This window comes from Passer domesticus, chromosome 8 (assembly GCF_036417665.1).
Source record: "Passer domesticus isolate bPasDom1 chromosome 8, bPasDom1.hap1, whole genome shotgun sequence".
Classification (NCBI taxonomy): domain Eukaryota; kingdom Metazoa; phylum Chordata; class Aves; order Passeriformes; family Passeridae; genus Passer; species Passer domesticus.
Window position 1 is genome coordinate 37,691,329 of NC_087481.1, and position 23,349 is coordinate 37,714,677.

Sequence of the window (23,349 nt, forward strand, 5' to 3'; positions counted from 1 at the left end):
AATGCTGGAATTTGCAATGTTTTTGTTTATATTTGTTTCTTTTTGAAGAGAAAATTTAAAATATGAGCAAATTTTCAATGAGTTTTATGCAGAAAAATTGAAGAGAACACAATACTTCTGCTAGAAGCAAATCGCTGAGAAAAAGAAGTGCATTTAAATTAACCACTGAGAACAATATACACATTTAGAGGGATGGGTATTGAAATGTCAATTCCTTATGCTATTTAAACATGTAATAAAAGCAGGCTAAACATTTCAGCTTCATGCATAGAATCTGTTTTACAGCATGCCACATAAAGTGAATCTAAATCTATCTCTTAATTGTAGCAGATGCAAAATTAGTGAAAGCTTATCCTTTAGTTATTACAGGACTGCACTCATGTCCATAAATACTGGCTTCAAGTGACAGCTGTATTATGCAAAATCCTCAGTTATAAGAATCCTGATAGAAGCCTCACTGCTTTTATTGGATAATAAAATGCAAGTCACTCCAGTGGAACCATTAGAAGTAATTTTTTAATATGTCATTAACACTACCTCATAAAATAAATTATTGATTTGAAAGGGGTATGAGGTAAACAGCCCACATTTCCTGGTGGACAATTTACACCTAAGAATGCTGTAGTATAGTATTTTTACTTTTTAAAAGGTGACTTTGCCCCTGTTCTTATGCCACACACACTGTATTGGAGGGACTTCTCAGGAAATTTAATTTCTAGAAGTAATGTAACGCCCAGCATTGGCCAGGTGCTGAATTAATAGCTGTATTACTGATGATAGTACTCCACAGGACTACACATTTTCCACTTCTACAGTGTGTTTTCCATCTGAAGCTTAACATGATGCTGTTGCAATAAGATTTTATGTAAGCACACTTGCCAGTACACATTGTACCATTACTTTATACAAGTTTATAATACCTCTAGGTTTGAAAATACACTTGTTTCCCTCACTAAGTATAATTATTTTCCTCTTTTTTGCTCTTTCCCAACAGTTTTCCAAGTTACCTATAAAACTCTTACAATTAAGTGAGAAGTATATTTTCTTGAAATTTTTAAATGTTTTTAATAAAAACAGAGTAAAGTCTCAATAGCTTGCATAGGCTAATTAAAAAACACTTTAAAATATGGTATTTGCAACATTTCTCTACAAACACCCAGACACAAACACAGGCAAACCTGCCTGTTCCATGCATGCACATACAACCAGAAGCTCCATTTGAACTTCTGAATTTAGAAATACCTCCAACACTTTTAAAATTGTTTATGGAATATAAGAGTCCATTCAATGTAGTGAGTCAGAGAAATAATTTATAACTTTTATGCACTTGTTTAGTGCTGCTTCTGAATCTCTATTCCTGCCAATGTGCAGCTCTTGGTTTGTACTGTGGCTATTTTAGTGCACTGTGTCTCAGCTAGGAGAGGCTTAATCACTTTAAATCATCTTCCCAGCTGGATACCACAGACTTTTCACCTTCCTCATTAAAAAAAGTGTATTTCACACCCATTTAATGCATGCTGGTAAATGTGAATTAAATCTGCAAGTCTTCCTCTATTTGTCAATATTAATATTGAGTTCAATATATCAGGAAAAAAAATCCTACGAATAGCTACAATAGCTTGTTTTCTCCTGAAAACAAGCATAAAACCAAAATAGATTTAAAGTGATGGAGAAAGTGTTCCACTCAACATATATCTTTTAATTTTTACATTCCAGATCCCAGCATTTTGCAATTCTCACCACTAATACAGCTGATTATGGTAACTTAAAATATTTTTCCATCTTGCAATTAAGAAACTATTAAATACTGGGACATGTTAATAACTCTCTCTCATTACCACATTAGAAATCATTATTGTCACCACACAGTATAATGTAATGCTGGATTAATATAGTGGAAAATTGCTAATCATATAATAACATTTCAATGTTTTTATTACATTAACAAAACTGATTAGGAATAAAGTGCAAATAATAAATAAGACAATTTCACAAGCAAGTAGAAAATTACAAGCAAAATGACAGCCCTGAGAATGCTGCCATACCAAATAATATAAATATCAATTATGTTATGCTTCTGGCTAGAATTTAAAATACTTCAGAGTTGCTGATACACAGCACTTTTGGAAATTAAATCTATTCTTCTATGTCTTAAATAAAACTAAAAACTGTTATGGCCTTTTCTAATTGCAATGGAATTTGCAACCAAATGGGAATTATTTTAAAGGTTGGAAACCATCTACAATTATAACTTCTGTTAAATTGTACATATTTTTTAAGCGCTACATTACAGCAAGAAAGTTAGCAGATAATTTCAAGTTTTGGCTAGGAAATAACTCCGTAATTTTAATAATTCCCTGTAGCATATTTAGATACTACACTTTTGACTTAGCATGCATGAAATGGAAAATGCCAACAGGATCCCATTTTTGTTAACATCCAAGTGATTTTTTCTAAGAACTTTCAAGCAACCACAAACACTACTTTTAATTTAAAACATCCTTTTTGTAGCATGCACATTCTAAAAAGCATGATGAAATATGAGATTACAACACAAAAGCCTTTCCCTTTTATCAGGCTTAATCTTGAATACTCTTTTAAAGTATGAAAGATTTATTATAAATGGATTCATTAGTTATTTAAATATTCTGAACAGTGCATATTGCTTCAAAAGCAGTTAACAGCATACATTCAGATGCTTCTGCAATTTCTTTTGAAATAAAGAATGCAAAACAATTGTAGAACAACTTTTACTAATTCTAGCAAGTCTACTGTAATGCAGCTCACAGAATTCGAATTTATCTGAATAAAGTATAATTAATCTGACTTAATCTAAACGTAACTTTAACATTTAAAGATAACAGGAGACTTTAGACCTTTATCCATTTCAGTAAAGATGTTTTCAGAAGTACTAAAAAGAAGAAAATATTGCTAAGTATTTAATTTTCTACTTCTCAAGACAATAATACTAACCTAATGAAAGTGAAACTTTTATTTCCCCTTGCTTCCAGCCTCTCTGCTAGATTCATATTAAGTTACAGTACTAACAAATGTTGTTTCCATGGATCAACCATGTTCCCTCAGTCTGAGTCGAGACAGCTTTTGGCACTCAGTTACTGTTAGAGGTTAACTCAAGCTCCATGCAATGCCAATAGCCACTGTGGATTGTTCCCTGTTGTTAAATGTCCTCTCTTCTCACTTGGTTTTAAATTAGAGAAGAAAGTGGATCATAAATCCAGTAGATTGGGAATTTCATTTAATTGTGCAGAAGGGTATCTTTATTTGACAAGACTTTTGTCAAGACTGCTCATGATGAAAATGCATCTCCTCATCAGAGACACAGACCTGAGCACATCCAAGAGTTTTGCTGCAGATCATCTAATTAGGGTGCTAAGAAATGGCAAAGGACATTCTGAATAAGGATTTCCTGTACCCAGTGACTGCAGGGACTACTTCAGTATTCTTTGGGCTGATTACTTTTTGTCATAGAATGGTTTAGGTTGGAAGGGACCTTTAAAGGTCATCTAGTCCAACTCCCCTCTAATGACCATTTTGAAGTAGACCTAGATCTTGAAGTAGGTTAGGTTGCTCACAGCCCCATTCAACTTGACCTTAAATGTTTCCAGGAATGGAGTAACCACCACCCAGAGTTTCATTCTATCATTCTATAATTCTTCTTCCTTATATCTAGTCTAAATCTACCACCTTTTAGCTGAAACACATTATTCCTTGTCCTATCCCTATAAGGCACATTAAAAAGTTTGCCTCTCCCTCTTTCCTATGAGCCTCCTTTCAGTACTGAAAGGCCACAATAAGGTCTCCATGGGGGTGCTTTCTCCAGACTGAACAAACCCAGCTCTCTCAGCCTTTCCTCACAGGAGAGGTCTTCCTCCCTCTGATCATCTTCATGGCCCTCCTCTGGATGCAGCACCCCAGGTGAGGTCTCACAAGAGCAGAGCAGCAGAATCACGTCCCTCAACCTGATGGACACGCTGCTTTTGATGGAACTCAGCCTTTGGGCTTTCTGGGCTGCAAGTGCACACTGTTAGCTCATGTCAAACATTTCTTTATACTTCAATCAATTTCTTTCTTACCCTCTCAGATTTGGCTCAATTGGTAAAGGCTCTTAAAAAGCTGGCTCTTGAAAATCTTGGAGTTTCATAGGAAGAAAAGAGTATTCGTTGGCAAAGGCATAGCTGAGATGGTGAAGTATCACAAAACACGAGTGAAACTTCATTTTCTGACAGAGGAAAAGAAAAAGCTTCTCTATATTTTGTTTCTCAAACTCACAGAGACACCAGTCTTCCTCTAGTAAATACCAGCACCAGGTATTTCCAAGTGTGAATACATTCATGATTCCTATATACAGTTTTACTATACTATGTTTTACACTGCTAGGAAACCTTGAGAAATGCAGAGGGAGGAGTAATGGGATTACAATGCTCTGTAGAATTAAAACATTTGTCAATTTCTAAGTTCTCGACTTTGAAGATCCATTCTTGCAATGCCCAAATTAAAAAGACAGAAATACAGAAAACCTACCTAAAATGTTAAAAAAGGACTTTTGAAGTAAAACTAACTTCAAAATTAATTGCTATTATTTGCTAGATTTTAAATTGTATGTTCCAGTTCATTTTCCAAATGAGATATTTAAATACTCATCTGTCCTTCATTTCAGTTTTATCACCATGCTTGGTCAGCACTTCTTTAAGAAAAAAAACCCAAAGCTCCAGAACAAAAAAAACTTACCCTGACATTTATTGTATTAAATTCTATTACAGAATCACAGACTCATTAGGCTGGAAGAGATCTTCAAGACCACCGAGTCCAACGCATGCCCTAACACCTCAACTAAACTATGGCACCAAGTGGCACATCATCCTCTCTTTTTTTTAAACACATCCAGGGATGGTGACTCCACCACCTTCCTGGGCAGGCCATTCCAGAACTTTATCACTCTTTCTGTGAATAACGTTTTCCTAATATCCAACCCATATTCCCCTTGACACAGCTTGAGACTGTGTCCTCTGGTTCTGTCAGTAGCTACCTGGTGAAAGAGACCAACCCCTGCCTGACTACAACCACCTTTCAGGAAGTTGTAGAGAGTAAAAAGGTCACCCCTGAGTGTCCTTTTCTCCAGGCTAAACAACCCCAGCTCCCTTAGTCCTTCCATAAACGCAAAGGGTTTATGTTCCAAGCCCCTTGCCAGCCCTGTTGCCCTCCCCCGGACATCTCGATGCCCTTCCCAAACTGAGGGACCCAGAACTAGCAAAAGTGTAGTATCTGCACACTAGGATTACTTCTCTCATGAAAGACTCAAGTAATGGAATTAAATCCATATCTTATCAAGGTGGCTCATATTTTGGCATGGGGTATTTACAGTTTATTCATTTTTATCTGAAGTGCAATCTCAGAACAATGTTCCTCTGAAGAATGAGGTGATAATTCCTGAAATTCACTGGAACAAGGGAAGACTTGAGAGCAGGTATACAGCAACTCATTTATTCTTACAAAACATATTTGTAAACCAATCATTTTCTATTCTATTGATAAAAACAACCACTTAAATTATTGATATAATACTTTTTTTGTGTCCTGAAAAAATTTTCTTTTTTATTTGTCGCAGTGGAAATTTAAGAGTGTCTACAGACTCCGCCTTGCTGTAACTCAAAAGCATTGCTTCAAAACCAGTTTACTCACATAATCACTGTTTTAAAATTAGAGGTTTAATAGATCCCTAAATTATTTTGTCATATAGTAGATGGGGCTTTCAACTTACACAAAGAAAATATTATACCATAAAAAGCCCAACACTCAAACAAGTTGGAACAGGCATTAAAACTCTGAGTTTACCAACAGAAGCAAAGGTATTCTGGCAGGATTCCTCACCTTAACTGCATGGTGTCTAGGTAATGCTCCACATGCCAAGAAAGATCAATCAGAGATATGTAATTGTTACAACACCTAGACACACATACTGCACTGAAGACAGCAAGTTGGTACACACTGAAAAGCTGTTACTTGTGCTTGCAGGGTATTTTATTTCCTACTAAAGAAACATCAACAGTCTTGAAAGTGAAGAAAGCAACATATTTGAACAAAAACATCCATTTGTTTTGTTTCATTATCCAAAAACCCTAAACATTTGAGCAGATGCAAGTTAAGCTGCTGATATGATTAAATAACTCTGCTCTAGTACCACAGATAAAAATCAGTAAGGAGAAAGCTGAGCCCAGGCACATTTTTGAGAAACTTTACAGTATTGTGGATCAATCCCAATTGTAAATCTTTTTATTTCTAAGTTGTTACTGGAAGTGTTTGAAAGAGAGGTTATTTCTACAGACAGAGTTGACTTTTCTCATCTATTACTTCCCCTCCCGCAATCACCATTATGAGAAATTGATGGGTGCACATGCAACTTAATATACTGAGAGACAGGTACAGAATGAGACTCTGAAAGGTCAAAGAGAAAGTAGGTGAAATAAAACTGCCTGACAGCATTCTACCAAGCGACGCTCCACTTCCCCAGGAACAAATACTTCTACCTTCTAGCCCAACCACAGAGCTAAATATTTCTAAAGCTTCAACAACAAAAACCAAAAGACAAATGAAACCCACACAATCCAAACCCAAAAATCTTTCTTTTCCACTAAGCTGCCTTTCAGTCTTCTCTGGACACTTTACTATGTTTATCTTGCTTTTTTCTTGTGTCTGTAATTCTTTTACTCTGTAGAAAGCATTAAACAAAAATGGTTGTTATCATAAATAGTTAGTGAATAGCTACCTAGATTTCAGTTACCACTGAAAGCTTACAGGTGGTTCAGAAGATCTGAGCTCACAAATTTCTGTGCAAGAAAATTTCTGGAGGCTGATCATCAGAAAAATGTCTAAGCGATGTTCCAAAATTATATAAAACTCTCATAAAATATATTGCTTTACACTGACCTGCCTTATTTAGCCCCTGTTAGAATGCACACATTAGAGTTCATACCTAGAAATTACTTCCCTGTGTCTCTAAATTTGATTATTTATTTCCAGTTGTAATTTTTAACAGCTCCTCTGTTTCTGTGGATGATAGCCATCATGGGAGAGGTAGAGCAGTGAGCTTTGATATTTAACACCATGCTCTGTAGCCAGTTTCAGTATGGAATAGCATGCAAAACTGCAGCTTAGAACTGAAACTTCCAGTTGAACCTTAAGTTGCCATGTTCTGGACCAGAAAGCATTACTTTAAGCCTTAGGTCTTTTCCAGGTATATGACTGTTAGTCAGAATAACAAGCATGCAAGTCTCAAATGTAAGATCTGTGTGTGTCACAGTAACAGCACAGACTTGTAGTCAATAAAAAGCAAATTTTAAAAGCTCTGTCCTAGACTGAAGATCTTAAGCTGTATATAATTTTTAACTGTGACATTTGAAGCACTAACTTCTAGCAAAGGTTTCATCTTTCCATTGGTATCAGTACTACAGTAAGTTCAGTCCAAATATATTGATTTTCATTTATGCTCAGATTCTTCAGAAGCCTTTGACACTCCCTGCACTGACTTAAAGAAATATACAATTATTTAAGGTGCATACTGGCAATATTTGATAACCTCCTGGGGTTTCATGTGAATTCAAACTACCATGGAGAAGAAAACAAAAGTCTGAAAGACTCTGTACAAGACAGCTCATGCAACAAAGATGTCACTTCCCATAACATGGAATTACCAAACTTCCTGCTACTGACAGTAGCAACAGCATTTGGATCCCTGAGCTGTGAGACAAACAAATAAGAACATGACTGTGGAAAAGTTGTTTCCACCTCTTCTTTTATTACATCTCTGATTATAACCCTAATATTAGCTCTGTTAAAATTAATGCTTACCCATATCCAAAGCCAAACTAGTGAAAAGGCCAAGTGGAACAGCTCTAGAAGAATGGCACAAGATGGGCATTTTTTGGAATTGTCCTTCAGTCTGCTTCTAGAACAGATTCTTCAGAAGTGAACAGCTATCATTCAATGAGAAATATAGAAGCATCAAGTGTTTTTATTTTTAATCTTCCCTTACATCTAAAATACATTTCATACTTATATGCCATATATATTACTATTGAAAAAAACAATAACAACATTGTCCTTGAAAAAGTGAAAGAGATGCAAATATCTACACTTCAAACATAACTCTATAGTACAGACTGGATCCTATGTCTGGTAACAACACTCCCAAGCATACTGCAAAACCAAAGCAAAAAAGGAACAGTTTGGAACTGTTTATAAGGTACTCTTTCCAGAAGGACAGGAGGAGTCTGCTGCTTGTTGACAGAATAAGCTGCACCTGACAAATTTTGTACTAACAAAGAGACATCAGATCCCCCCTAAGAAGAAAAACTTTCTAAAAAGAAAACTTTCTAGTAATGACATCTTGCCACTGCGGTCTGGGTCCCACTGTTTTAAGAGGAGGGAGATTTCTACTGTCCTGACAATAACCTGGAGTGGCTCCCTTGGAAAAAGAAATGCTCCCTTCTTCAGATCAGAACAAGGGAAGATTACAGACTCCTAAGAGGTACAGTGGGCTTGTATTAGAGAACAAATCCAAAAGCAAACACTTGCAGAGATCTCAGGGTGAAGAGGAAATTGCACAGAATTTGTCTAGTGTCAGAAGCCATTTCAGCCCCTAGACTACAAAGCAAAACCATCAAAAAAGCCCTAAAAAGAAAGAACAGGGTGGGATTTATTTTAAAACTTTTTTTGTTTTGGCTGCCTCACCCATATAATTTTAAATTATAGCTTTAGAACTGGGAATATTTGATGTTGTTTGCATGCTCACAACAAAAAAAGGCATGGAAAGAGATCATGGAAAGTGGAAGAGGTCACTTCTTATGAAGCCAGACACATTATAAAAGAGAACTTCGATGTCAGTGGTCAGAGAGTAGTTCAGAGCATGAGTTAGAAAAACAATTTTATGTCTTTTTTGTGTCTTTGATGGAACAGATTTGTATTTTAATAGGCAAAAGCCTGCTGACTAAAAGCATCTTAAAAACTAGACATTTTTCATAATGCTAATTAAATAAGAAAAATCTGACAAGAACCTAAGTCAGACAACTGTCAAATTCTTCCTCTCCTTCTAAACCTTCTAGAAAAGAAGAAACAATAATTAAAACTCATCTTGATATGACTAACAAAATAGTTTATCAGTATGTCTCAAAGAATGGACAGGAAAAATTACAAGATTAAAAACATTACAAGAGTAAAAGAAAAACAGAGAACCCAAAATGCCAATTCACTCAATCATGTTGCAATTTAAAAACAATCATCTCACACATCTTATTGCTTGCTTGTCTTGGAACATACTCAACTACTATACCTAAAGATGGGTAATAAAGCATGCCATGCCATTCTCCATTTTGTGAGGGAAGCTGCTTTGGAATTTAATTATTAATCTTTAAATTGATCTAAAATTTAACCTGGCCACAATATTTAACAAAAGCAAACCTTGATGTCAAGCTTGTGCTGCCTCACTAATTGCTCTACTGAGCTTCTTTTATTTGCAAGAAAAATATTAGGCTATTGACACAGGGGTCTCTTGGAAATGTAGCTTCTGATGACCAGGTCACAACTGCCTATTCTTATAAGTATCTTAATTCTCTGTATCTTCAAATCTTTGAACTGTATATAAGAGCTAAATAAAATACCACAAAACACATCTCATGGACAGAAGCCCGCTTTTTTTTTTTCTTCTATTTGCATATATATTCTGAATTTGTGTGTACAGCTCAGATTTTAAAACAGAAACCTGCTTTATTTTTAGCAGGGCAGCTTTGAGTCATCTAGTCTACAATTCTAACACAGTTAGATTGTCACAGAAAATCACACTTAGTCTACTTCACAGCAGCATTCCCAGCATAAAGCTCAAATTTACATTATGTATGTAAATTTAAAAACTGTCATTGCTACAGTTTTTTAAATCATGTTAGTTCTTCTGAAAAATTATATGTGTCATACCTAAAGCCATTATCCAACCATACCAGAAATAGGGTAGCAGAAAAAGAAATTTTCCTTTGATTCCTGCCAACTTGCTCTTATTTGTGACCCATCAGTCTCTGTTCATTCTGATCTCTGGATCCTGGAACATGCTTAGTGGAAAACAGGGCATGCAGTTTCTTACAGAATTACTGCAAAGAATTTAAACAGTAGATATATCTTCAACAATAGCAATGGCAAAATTTTAGACGTTCCCAGTTTGTAGGGCCAAGGCTTGGAATAAATAAACTGACAAGGTTATGAATCTAACTAAATAGGCAGAATAAATGCTTATTTTAGACTAATTATTTGAGAATAATTTCTTTGGAAGTAAACCAAAACTTTTCACGTACTGTAAAGCACATAATTGTTTAAAAATGCAATTAATGATACGATAATTAAGTACTAGATATAATTGTAGCATAGGTATATTTCTGCAGTGTTAATTTCTTTCCATTTTGTATATTTCCATTCAATAAAATTTTGAAAGTAATCGTTGGAAAAACTTCACAGTGACTTAAATAGGCAATCCCTGAAGACTTAATCATGTGTTACCATCTTATGTCATTTATAAGATGGGAGTAGGGCAGATTGTTATAAGCAGCAGTAGTTAGCAACTTTTCACAGCAATTTTAAAAGGTAATGCATGTCACCATGTTATCAAGGTACCTGCATTTCATACATGATAACCAATACCAAAATTAATTTGAGGAACAGTTACTGTAATTAGACTAATGCTAAATCTTGGACTACCCCACAATTATCTTTAGGAAGATTCATAAACAAAGGATGCAATAATCTGAGATCAAATTCCCTCTCACAACAGTGCAGGGCCCATGCAGACATAGCTGGACACCAGTGAAGGATGCAGATGAATTCCTGTAATGTGCATCCCCTCGGGAGGAAGAGCTGATTTCCTGGGTTCTCAGCTAGGTGACCAGCTCTGACTTACAGAAGGAACACATTCCCATGGCAGAGTTTAGTGGTGTTTAAGCAGCAGCCTACCAATGTCTTTCCCAGGAACCCTTGCCCTCACTGCAGCAACAATTCACTGGCTCATGACGTATCTACTGAGCTACCCTAGGTGACAGCCTGGTAAATTAAAATAAACCAGCACCTATGTTCTCTCAGAATTCCAGCCTGCAGGCTGCAGCAATTCAGCAGCTGTTACAGAATAAGCTGACCCATTTTGAGATCACAGATGAGAACTGCTGAGGCCACACAAAAGTCAGGTCTGTTCATCCATCACACCCACTGTAGTCTCTATTTGTACACAATGTATTTTAAAAACTTGAACAATCAATACTAAGAACGTTAAACATTCATATCAACAAGTTTTCTTTCTCATTTAATAATTATCTACTGTAAACTATGGAATTAATCTATAGTCATGCAGAATTTACTCCACAAAAGATGCATGAAAAAGGAAGAAAATCTTAGCTAATCTTAAGAGTTGCAGTGAGCTCTCAACAACTGTTTTTAAAAACCAAAACTCATTTATTTTATCTACAAATGAAGAATATGAGATCGCTGATTTCAGGCTGTATTTTTAAAAGACAAGCTAACCAACTTAATTGATCTTACAGCTCACTTATACCACTACAAAGACAATAACATAAAGATGTATTCTTAGGGTTCATAAATAAGTGTCAGCACATTAATGCTACCATTGGCAGAACAAGAATAAATAATTTTATTGAATTAGTTTATTTGTCAGACTGTAATGTCATGAAGAAACTCAGGATAATTGGGTGTAGTCATTTCACTTCAGTAGGATCTCAACTTCACTCTGCTTATACTGATATGTATGTAATATAAACTAAGTCTTCTATAAGTAAATACAATTCAATTCCACAAAGTCTGCTTCTAACTCCTAAAGATGCCTCAGTAAATCAGAGTGGTTTTCTTATAAGAAAAATGGAAAAAAAAATAAAACTGTGTAGAAGCAAACAAGTTAAATACTTCAGACATTGTTCAGTTAGTCCAGAGAGGATGGAGGAAGAGTGATAGATCCTTAGGAACAGGATCTTCCACAGCAAGGCAAAGGATGAAGAGTGCAGCTATTACACATAAAGGTCTCTTCTTCACTCACAAGTGAAAAAACCCCTCAGTTAAAAGCAGAACACAAGCACAGCACTTGAAGTGAATAACTGCCAGCTTTCAGTACTTTATGGATACAATACAGCAAATAATTAAGTGGAGCTGCTGCATATTTTTTTGTGCTTTAACAAAATCACATTATACAAGAGCCACATTTTTACCCTTCAGGTCTTGTGACCATTTTGAATGGCACTCCAGCAACATAAGGTAAATACTCTGGTACATTTTCTACTACAGTTGAGATGATAACAGGCCTAATCCATCCAAATATTTTTGCAGCAAGAAAAATAAAACTGTGAAACTCAATGCATGTCAATGAGATCAAATTTTACAAAAGTTTTTTTTCTTTGTTTCTTTTTTTTTTTTACTGGACATATGTACCAATAACAAGATAACCTACAGGCCTACTCTTATGGGTCAGGGTGTATGTGAATTGCTAATTGAGCAGTCCTAGGATTAGACTTCTCTGTGGGGAATTAATTGCATTGTCCCAAATCCTTTCTCTGAAGAAAGCAGCATAATGCTTGTTACTGCAAAAGCCACGGAATCACAGTCCATTCATGTAGTTGACAGTCTGTCCCTTTGAAATCATTCTCAGGATCCTAAAAAAACCACTCCTGTACCTCCTGACAAATCAGTCCCTACCTCTGTGCTCTGCTAATAAGTTTAAGCAAATTCCTGTATCAAATTTCTATTCTGATAAATCACTATTACCTCCATCATATCCATAAGAAAGAGAAAGGTATACTAATTTATTACAGGCCTACAATATAAGTTAGCAGTAATCAAAAGTAGAAAAGGAGACATACAACCTATTGGACTGAGCACAAATCATTGAAGGACAGAAAAGAATGGTTTCAGGCAACAAACCTGTGGATACAACAAAAAGAATGTGTAAAGAACTTATACCAATATATTTAAACTTTCTGAGGGAAGAATTTCCAGGAATAGTACATGATGAAGCCTGCACGGAGTTCTTAGCTAACAGCAAGATCGTCAATGTTTGTGTTAAGGGGGAAAAAAAAGTATACTTGCAACAGGAAGCATTCCAGAGATGTGCAAGAAACCTCTCTAACTTGGCATTTCAGATTTCCAGGGCAATTAACTCCCCACTGTATCACATCACTTAACATTAATTAATTGCTAAAGATGTAGTTATGTAACTTATTGAGCTGCTAAGGATAAAACAGCTCCCGAGCTCCCAAGGCTTGAGTGGCATGCCAAATTAATATCAGCGAAGCACAGGGATTTACCCTCTCTTCTGAGATTGCCAAATCAAGCACTCATTCTCCTTCCAGTGTCAACCAGTGGGAGCAAATCAAATAAATGTCAGTCAAGCCATCAGCCCACTGCTGCATGGAAAGTTTTATGGGGCAAAATGTTCTGATTAAGTCCTATTGCAATTCTGCACACAAAAACATCATCGGGGGGTTCACATCATGGCACCTTGGGAAGCAGGTCCCCTTATTGTGGGTTACTGATATTACTGATACTTTCAGATTTTTGATGAAAGGGACAAATCCCAGCCTGCACTAATTACTGCATTGCCTAGAAACAGCTTAATTTTCAGGATAAGATAAATTAGGCAATGTGCTAATTAATATCACTCATATATAGCATGTCTTACAAGTTAAAGGTGGCACTGACTCAGGGAAATACAGAATAAAAAACCAATAAAGTTTGAGTTCCCTCATTCAGCATTCAGGTGGACATTAGCTTAGACACAGAGTCTAAATTCCTTCGTTGCTTTTGAAAAATTAAAAAATATTACAGCTTCAAAACATGAGGTTATCATAGCTAAAGAGGCATATGAGCTGAGTCAAGCAGCAGGCAGCTGAAATGCTTACCCAGAAAGCACCAACTGCCACCATTTATACAGTGTCTTCTGATTCCATGTGGGTAACTGATGTTTGATTACTTCAGAATACAGAAACAGTTTCTAATAATTTAAATAAATTACAATTTTGGATGGATGCACAGAGGCTGCATATGTACACCAAAGCTCACTCAAACACATGAAGAAGAGTTTCAAGGTTCTATCTGAATGGATTTAGCAGGAATGTGATGGTACAACTCCTTTTCTGTTTTTCTAAAATATGTCACATCCAAAACCACTTTGAAGATCATCTTCCTACAATGCTATTGATGCTGCTGCCCAGGAGCAAGACCTGAAAAAACAAGTGAATATGGTTCTGGTACATCAAACAGACAAGTCCATGAGACCAGCAGTGAAACCACTCAATTCCACACCAAAGTGATGCACGTAAGGACGTTTGTCTTTCACTGCTTAACAGTTACCATCTAACAAAGTCTGTTGTCAAACTGACAATGGTGTAACTGGAACTCTCATTTTTGAGAGGACAGATTTAGGGATCTGGCATTGCAGAATCTGAAAAACAAAGAGCCACAGGCTCTTTGGACCTTTATTTTCTGAGCATCCTGATATTGGCTGAAATTATATTCCCAGGTCTATAAATATACACAGAGTCGTACACAGCTATTTTCCAGCATACAGAAAAAAGCCTCACTATCACCAGCTTCAAAAAGTCAGGTCCTCCAGTCCACTGCTGCATCTTGCATCATCTGTTCCATAACCACATAAACAATGGATGAGCTTCCTTCACAAGCACAAAAAAAGCTTGACAAGTTCCCAGTTTTGTAATCTGGGGGGAAATTTGCTTACATTTTTGCAGAGTTTGTCATTAGAATGAAAAGGTTTTGTTGCCTTTTTTGAACCGTCCACGTAGCTCTGAATAAGGCTTTGAAAATCATACTTACAGCTGTGTAAAAGGTCTGGCAATTTTCTCTAAGACGTTCCAAAAAAATCTGGGCAACTCTCAAATGTTACAAAATTTCTCTGACATCTGTACTGATCAATTTAGGCATTATACCAGTTTCCCAAGCTGCATGTTTTAATCCTGATGAGGAAAGGCTGTCTGTCTGTAACAAGCAGGGACACATCACTGTGATGTTCGACACAGACTGGTTCAGAAACACACATGAGTGACAGAACATGCTTGAGAGAATAAGTAGCTCGGGAAACTGATGTCACCGGCATGTGGCACTGTCTGCTGTGACACTATCAACAGGACATCATCTCTGCCATAGTGGGAATAGCCACTGCTGTATTTCCAGAGAGACAAACTTAAATGACTGTTTTTGTTAGCTCTGAGGCATGTTTTGCTACTCCTTCAGCACATATACTAATATATACACATATACTAATGAGATATCGTTAATTAGGAATGATCACACAGAGCATTGAGGTTTAAGAATTCCACTAAATGTTTAAGAAATCCACTTAACTGACTAGCAGCATTTAAATTTTAGTAAGGTATAAATAAGAAAAAAAAAACAGCTGTAAGTCCCAGCTTTTTGTCTGGTTTATCTTCTTTTACATGCAACAGGTTTGAGAAGCAGGCATGTGCACTTGCAGGACAGCACATAGCACTGACAGAAGATCACACTGAGAATGCTACCCCAGCACGGCAGAAACATGTGAGATCTGGCACAGAAAGAAGCACACACCCCAGGATTTTTCTTCTGAAGAGAGGGCAAGGCGATTACCCCTAAGTTTATTAAACCATACCAAACAGAAAATGGTTTAGAGACCTTTTTTGTACATTTTCTTAAACGCTGGATTAAACCACTGAAAATATTGGAAACACATGTTTGATGGGGCCACCAAGCCCATATGAGCAGAGCTGCTTAAAGAACGAAAATGAAGCTGCTAAAAGAATATCAAGAGTATGGCCAAAACTAACTCTGAGGAATTTAACATTCCGGTCCAAATGGTTCATGAAAGCAAAAAACCTACCTCTCTGAGCAAAAAAAAATTACCCATTTCCTTTTGGTCAGAAAGATACAGAGCTAAATGTTCTTTGCTTCACTAAGTAGGAGGGAAAAGTTGCTTAGGGGACTTGCTTGCACTTTCTTGGAGTGATAGTCCAGAAAGAGTTTTTGGAGAAAGCTATTTGTTGTGTAAGTGGTTTTAAGCACACACTTAAGCAGCACATTTCTAGTTGATGGCATTGTTGATTTAATTAAAAAATGACAGTTCCTGCAAAGTTGTGTCAACATGAAAAATGTAGAGTATGCTTGGGGTGACCCCTCTGATAGTCTTTCCTTTATCTCCATGCCAGTTATGCATGTTCAATACACTTTAAAGCCTGCTCCTGAGCCAAATTTTGCCTCCTGCTATGCCTCAGTCTAATCTGCTGCAGAGAAGTAATCCAGAAATTCTCACAAGTGAGGAAAAGATGAAATTCATTAGTTATATGCTCATTTATACAGAATAACAGCAGAGTGAGGAGCAAACCACTAAAGGACTGAGGGACCCCTCTGTTATGGATCTTTTAGATTACATTCAGTAAGTACTGTTTAACCAAGGGTATTTCTTGGCAAATAGCTATAAACTTAATTTCAAAAGCCTGGAATCAGTTGCAATGAAGCTACTTAGATGTTTACAAGATGACAGCTCATATTATTTATAAAATGCAGCTCTGTGCCTGCAAGTAGATAAATTTTTAATTTTACATATTATTTTTGGATTAAGCATGAAGTGACCCAGTAGACAGATGTGCTTAATATAAATCCAAGGTTTGGCTAATTACACACATAACAAGTAGTAAAAATTTAAAATAGTTCCAAGCCTTTAGAGCATACCACTTTTTATAAACAAGCAGGAATCTGTTCATTTTTCAAAGCTAAATTCTCGTACTTATGAGTTCATTAGAATGCTAAAACGCACAATCCCTTTAGATTAACAGAACAAGTTAATCATAATGGAAAAATGAAAATTTGGATTAATTTACAAGTGCTTGAAATAGAGGCTGATATTCAGAAAAGTGCCATACTTCCCTGATGTGAATTCAAAAGTTCAACATAATTTAGTATATTATTCTCTCTTAATGTTATCCCTCATTTAAAAGTCATTCCAATCAACACTTTATTTACTCTTAATAAAGACATACTCTAGTTCAAAGCCAAACTTCTTTAAAGTATCTAATGACAGGATGTAGGCTTTTCTCAAAAATATTGTACAGCTCCAAAATTGAAAGGTTACAATTAGATGGCAAGATGTAATGCAGAAAGAAAAAGGAAGTTATGATGCTTTTGTCAGGTGTCATTACACAAACATTATTGTGAATTCCCAAGAGTTATCTATATGAAAGCTTCCCAAAAATTCTATTTTACATTTTTCCCTTTACCTGCCAGTCCTACCAATTCAAGTTGAAATGTGTCAAGCTACATTCTTCCAAGCTCACATTGCATCAGCAGTAATAAAACTTCTGTAATGAGAATTTCACTATTCTACCAAGGATTAAAAAACAACAGAACACAGGTTTCTCTAACTGCTAAGTTAGATTCACAGCAGTACTAGAATTGCTAGAATAAAAATAAGCTATTAAGAAATAGGACAAAAACCAGGAGCATCCATTTTCAGGATGAAGATTGTGGCATTCTTTGTAAGTTCTTCCAGAAAAACAAAAATGAAAATGTGTTGTTTGTTGCCAAGGTCATGTAGTTTAAAATCCAAGCTATAAAATTCTATCAAGTTGAACTTGAAATCCAGCACTTGTGTTAGAAAGATAAAACATCAAAGACTATTTGTTGCAGTTCTAACCTCAGCACTCCAAAAGCAAAAGAAATGCTGATAAAAATCACACAAATACAGCCTGGTCACCAATACTTGCCCTCTCTGCATGTGTAAGCTATTTGCTTTACATACTTTAAAGCCATGAGCCCTATTAGAAGGCTCAGAAGTTTTTTCCTTTCTAGATCAATGTCTGTTGTTAGATGGGCACAGGCTTAACTAAAATTACGGAAGGAAGCTGAGTAGTAGTAAAACACTCTCTATGAATCTGAATTTAGTTTGTTGGCAGAACCCTAAAATAATACATTATTTATGAACTGCATGCAGTTACATGTATGCATATTTTATAGATTTAATATAATGGATCCACTCATCTGGAGAGATTGCAAGAGCTCAGATTAAAGCAAGATGTCACATATCATATTAGATATAAAGCCAAAATTTAATGAGACAAGTAAAGGTCAGAGAAGCACACTCCAGTTTCAATTTGATACCCCTACACTTCTTGTTCTTAAGCACGCATCACAACTTCAAACATACAGCAAACTAAAAGTTAGTATAAAGGGATAATTCTAATGCCAAGCAACCAGCAAAGTTAAACTTAGGTTTCTATTCCAGAAATTAAAGGATTGCAATTCAGTCATCATCTCTAGTCCTCATTTTCCAAAGTATTATCAAGGAATTTTTAGTGACTGATGCCTGATCAATTGAAATTTGATCCTAAGTTATCAACATGGCTTCTTGGTGGGTTAAGAAAAAAATTTAAAAAACAAAAAACAACTGCATCTAATAGTAATATAGCACCATTAGAAGTACATTACCTGCGTTTTACTGATTACCTGGATTCCATCTGTTTTCTGTATTGTACTGCAGTCAGGAAAGCCCTTTTCTTACTCCTTTTACCCTCTTCCCATTGTTTACATTCTGTCCCTATTTTTCCGCTGAGTACTAAAGTCTCAAACAAAAAGATGCTTCAACGAGAGTTGTTTTTAAGGCCTTATAAGTACTCAGTCTGTCGTGGTTAGCCATCTTTATTTACAGGTGAACAAATTAACATGCAAGAAGGATTAGAGTTGACAAGGAAAGCAGATTGGTAAGGGAGAAACAAGAACGGGACAGTGAGAGAATACAGAATCAGAGCAACAGTGGGATTTTTATACAGTTTTTCCTCTCTCCATATTACTTACTACCTCTTCTCTCAGTTTTGTCATTTCTCTCACATTCTGTCTCCACTTTCTTCACTTCTTTTCGTCACCATTACTCTCTTAATATGAATTAGTATTTCAAAAGCATAATTTGCTGTTAATTTAATCTCATTAAGGAATGACTAAACTGTTGTCTCATTTATTTCATCTTTTCCATTTTTAAGCCTCCTACTGTCATTTCAGGAATATATCAATCACTTCCCCCCTTCCCCTTTCACATCATGAGTCAAGCCATGATTATAATGATTCCCTAACTCTTTCCAGGATCAGTTCAAAGAACTTTAATATTACAGAAAACCTAACCATAACGAGCTTTAGCACTGCCCTTCAATACTTTTACATTGTTCTTTGTACTCCCTTCCACCATTTGCAGGTATTTTTAAGAAATATTATTGTACTTATAAAAATGCTTATATAACACCATTTTGAAGAGCGTTATATTTCTGAGTTTCAGCCCCTTGGTCATTTATCTTCCATCCTCTCAATGTTTACTCCAACAGTCTTCTGTATTTCTTCTGCAATATAATTTTTCTTTTGCTCTTTCCTTTCCTTTTACAGAGCTTTTCCCTCTAATGTATGGTGTGACCCTGCTTCCACATTTCATTTCCTGGAAATATGACTTCTCCATTGTACCTTAGAAGCATTTCTACAAAAAAAAAAACCCAACTTTTCTACTGTCCCTCCTGTGTCCAGACCTTTCTCTTTTTCTGACCCTGCTGAGATACCCTGTCCACATAAAGTCTGCTTTGGGCAGTTGACAGGGCCAACCTTCAGCTTTCTGATTTTCACAATGCTCTCTGACTATTGTTCAGTCCTGCAGAGTGCCACATGCTCTCCTGCTCTGCTGCAAGACAACACTGAAAAAATACAGAGATTCCCTTTTGTACCCTACCAGCCAAATTCCTCCTTCTCGGCTACACTTCACATCTTTCCTTTCTGTTAACATGCTGGAAAAAAAAATAAAATCTAACTCTGTTCTTCACAGCTTAACTGTAATTCTGGTTAATTCTTTGTAAACTTCTAAAATCTTTGCTTCCTTTATAGTTTATGCTGCTTTAAATTTTAGTTCCAAACACCATGATTTAAGCTTCATTTTCTTCCCAGTTTTCTTCATAGTTCAGAACTTCTTCCTATTGGCTCTTTCTGTGATTACCATCTCAAATTTTTCACACATGACAAAACAGTATTTCTAAGACTTTTTTTCTTAAAGAAATTGGCTTACCCTGCTGAGAAACAGAGAGAGCATTTCTTGAGTAGATGATATTACCTTTGCAGGTACAAAGGAAACATCCAAAATATATGAGCACATGTAGCAGATGATGATGTGCCCATACACCATGAGCAGATGATCACCAGATGATCACCGTACACCATGTAAGCAAGCATCTGACAGGTTCATTTTCCCTTTTTAAACGCATTATATACTCTAAAGTTTCTCCACCCATTGCCAATGGGTATTTTTGTTTCAACATAGTGTTTTCTGACCTTTAAAGAGCATCTACCTATCTGAAACAAACAATTCCATAACCTTGAGCTGCTTCCTAAGTTCTTCCTTTTTTTTTTAAATTTTATTTTTTTTTTTCACTTTTCCTATTACAGTCCTCTTTCCACTGAGAACTTAACTTCTAAAAAAGCAATTTGTCAGACTTCAGGGCCCATTTGTTCATTTTCAACCATTCTACTCAGTAGCATTTCATTGTAGTCAGGCTTTCAAGGATGCCTTTCTTTAACATGTCATTATTTCTGACCAACTTTTAAACAGTGGGAATAAACTCTTCTAGGTTTTAGCACTCATTTTATAGCACACTTTTTCAAGCTTTTCCCATAATGTTGAGAAATTAGTAAGAGCTGTATTCTTAGGATTTCTTCCCCACATCTTCTCACAGAGAATCCACATTCAGTCTAAGTGTACCTTAGCACTCTGAACTTATTTATTGGTCCTTTATTTCTCAGTTACCAGATAAGCTTCCTAAAATAGTGTTCCTTTCTCCCATTACTTTCAACAAATTAATTGCTCTCTCTAAGGTTACTTAAAAAAAATTCTCTCCAATAAGCCAAGGAATATTGCTGCAAAAACTCATCCAGAATTTAATTTTATTTAATTTTTGGTTTACATTTCAACTACTTTTTTCCTATCCTTGCCTTCTTTCTTTTTTTTTTTTACTTCTCTAAAGCTTACAGAATAACAGCTTCTTTCAAGATTTCCAAAATTCACTTTTTTTTCCTCTTTCTCACTCTCCCATCTCTCTTTTTAAAGTCCTTTAGTGATGTTATGTTATTCATGCACAACTGTTTAAGTTTCAATCGTATTTAAAACAGAAACTAGGAGATGACAAACCTTCTGGAGACAAATACAATTCCAGATGGCAACTGGAGCTGAATGAGGCTCCCAGCTCTGAGCCAAGATAAAGGAAAAGTTCACTGACAAAACCTGATCACTGTAAGAAAGGCACATTGCCATAGAAATACCTACATTTCACTGATTTAAATTTGATCTATTTCCTCGACTCTATATGGGTTCTGTGTACTTCATAATATTATTGAACAATACCTGGACTGATAGATTAACGACAGTTAAAGAATGAAACATAGTTTACTAATAAATTAGCTAATGCCAGAGAGGTCACTTCAAGGAGAGATGGAATTAAAATTCTGGGCTCTTTCAGCACTTCAAAGTTTAGACTCTGAGTTTCTATCACATACATTTGCTTCTAACCGCCCCAAAATAAATGCAGCAACAGAAGCAGAATTTCACATCTCTCAACTAATAAACAGTTCCAGAACTCCCTCCAAAAGGTTCACCTCTAATCAGCTGTCATGAAAAGGCACCACCTTTACACCATTACCATATGTCAAGCAACAGTGATATCTAACAGAAAATTATTCCAATAACTTGAGCTCCATTGATCAAGAGATTTTTCAAAAATATCGGAAGCAAAAAATTGTCTTGACCCCATGGTTAAAAAGAAAAAGCTCAGAAAGCTGACTATATTTTAAAAACATAACCATTTCAGAATGCCAACACTATATACATTAAAATATATGCAACTTTTTTTTTTTTTAATCCAAAATATTTTCAAGACATTTGTGGGTTCTGAAAATGAAAACTTTAGTAAGGAAGCAACAACTGTTTTGTAGAAAGGAGCAGTAATTATGACAATAATTTTTTCCTTTTTATGGGGGAGCAAAGCAGGGAACAACCTTTATTATAATATAATTTTATTTCTTCCAAATGTGCATTTAATGTTATCTGGCAGTCAGTTTTAACTACATAGGGCGCCTCAAAGTTAATATGCCAAGATCATTAACAAGAAGATCCTAAGTGCAATTTGTGTATTTTTCAATAGAATTTTTACATCTCTCACAATATGAAAATATGCACACAGGTATATATGCTTGAAAGTGTTGTGACAAAAAGCATACTTATGGAAAACCTAATATACCTGAAACTAAATTCATCATTACTGTTGTTCATCATACCCATAGCCAGAAACATTACCGTTGTATAAAAGAGAGTTTTACATTTCAGTCTTTTATGGACAAACTTTGAAGTTCTTACAGGATAAATGTGGTTAGAATCACAGAACAATGCAGGCTAGACAGGAGCTCTGCAGTTCTCCAGTCCAACACACCAGTCAAAGCAGAGACAGCCTCACATTTAGATTTGCCTGACCAAAGGACTCATCCTGGTACATTATGAAAATCTCCAAGCACAGAGACTCAATAACTTCACTGTTTAACTACTGTCATTGTGACTTTTCTCACTGTAAGATTGCTAACTGCAACTAGTGACCTTGTCCTTGCCTCTTCTCCTTCCAGCACACATGTTTGACAAAAGCTTTTTAGTCTTGGTACACTGGAGGTGTAGCTATAACCTTTGCAGAACACTTGGGAAAAGACTAAAGAGCACAACTACAAAAGAAGTCACATACAACACTACCAGCACAGGCTGAGCAACAGAATCACAAGTAGCCACTCTGCAGTGCTCGTGATGAAACAGACAACACAGAGCAGATTCAAACACAACACTTGAAATTATCAATAATTCTTTGCTAAGGAAGAACAAACCTGGGCCACTTTAACGGAATTTTGAGTGGAACCACCAGCATGATATTCTACTTTGAACTTTTTCACAAGTTCTTCAAATCTGTCAAGAAAAAGTAGAGAAAAAAATTAAACTCTGCAATTTTTTTTCCCAAAAACAAGTAATGAAGATTAGAAGTAGATGACATCCCATTACTTGAAAACAAGAAATTCACATAGATCGACTGTTACACATAATGCAAGCAGGAAACATTCATTTAGAGTTTGTCTAAACCACAATACAAAGTATGACATCAAACTGAACTCTTCACCTAAAAGTTGTGAGTGGAGTAAACAACCGGGGTGGGAAAATTATCTGGAGCAGAAGCTCAACTGCAAACTGTTAGAACTGAACTGTTAGAT

At 35.9% G+C, this 23,349-nt stretch overlaps 1 protein-coding gene across 3 annotated transcripts in view; it reads right to left on the reverse strand.

Annotated features, from left to right (window-relative positions):
* ADK (adenosine kinase) overlaps positions 1-23,349 on the reverse strand; it is a 266,929-nt gene that overhangs the window by 172,066 nt on the left and 71,514 nt on the right. For all 3 annotated transcript variants that reach the window (XM_064430468.1, XM_064430466.1, XM_064430467.1), the window contains exon 4: positions 22,972-23,050. In XM_064430468.1, coding sequence (XP_064286538.1) covers positions 22,972-23,050 — 79 coding nt within the window. The remainder of the gene's footprint in view (positions 1-22,971; positions 23,051-23,349) is intronic.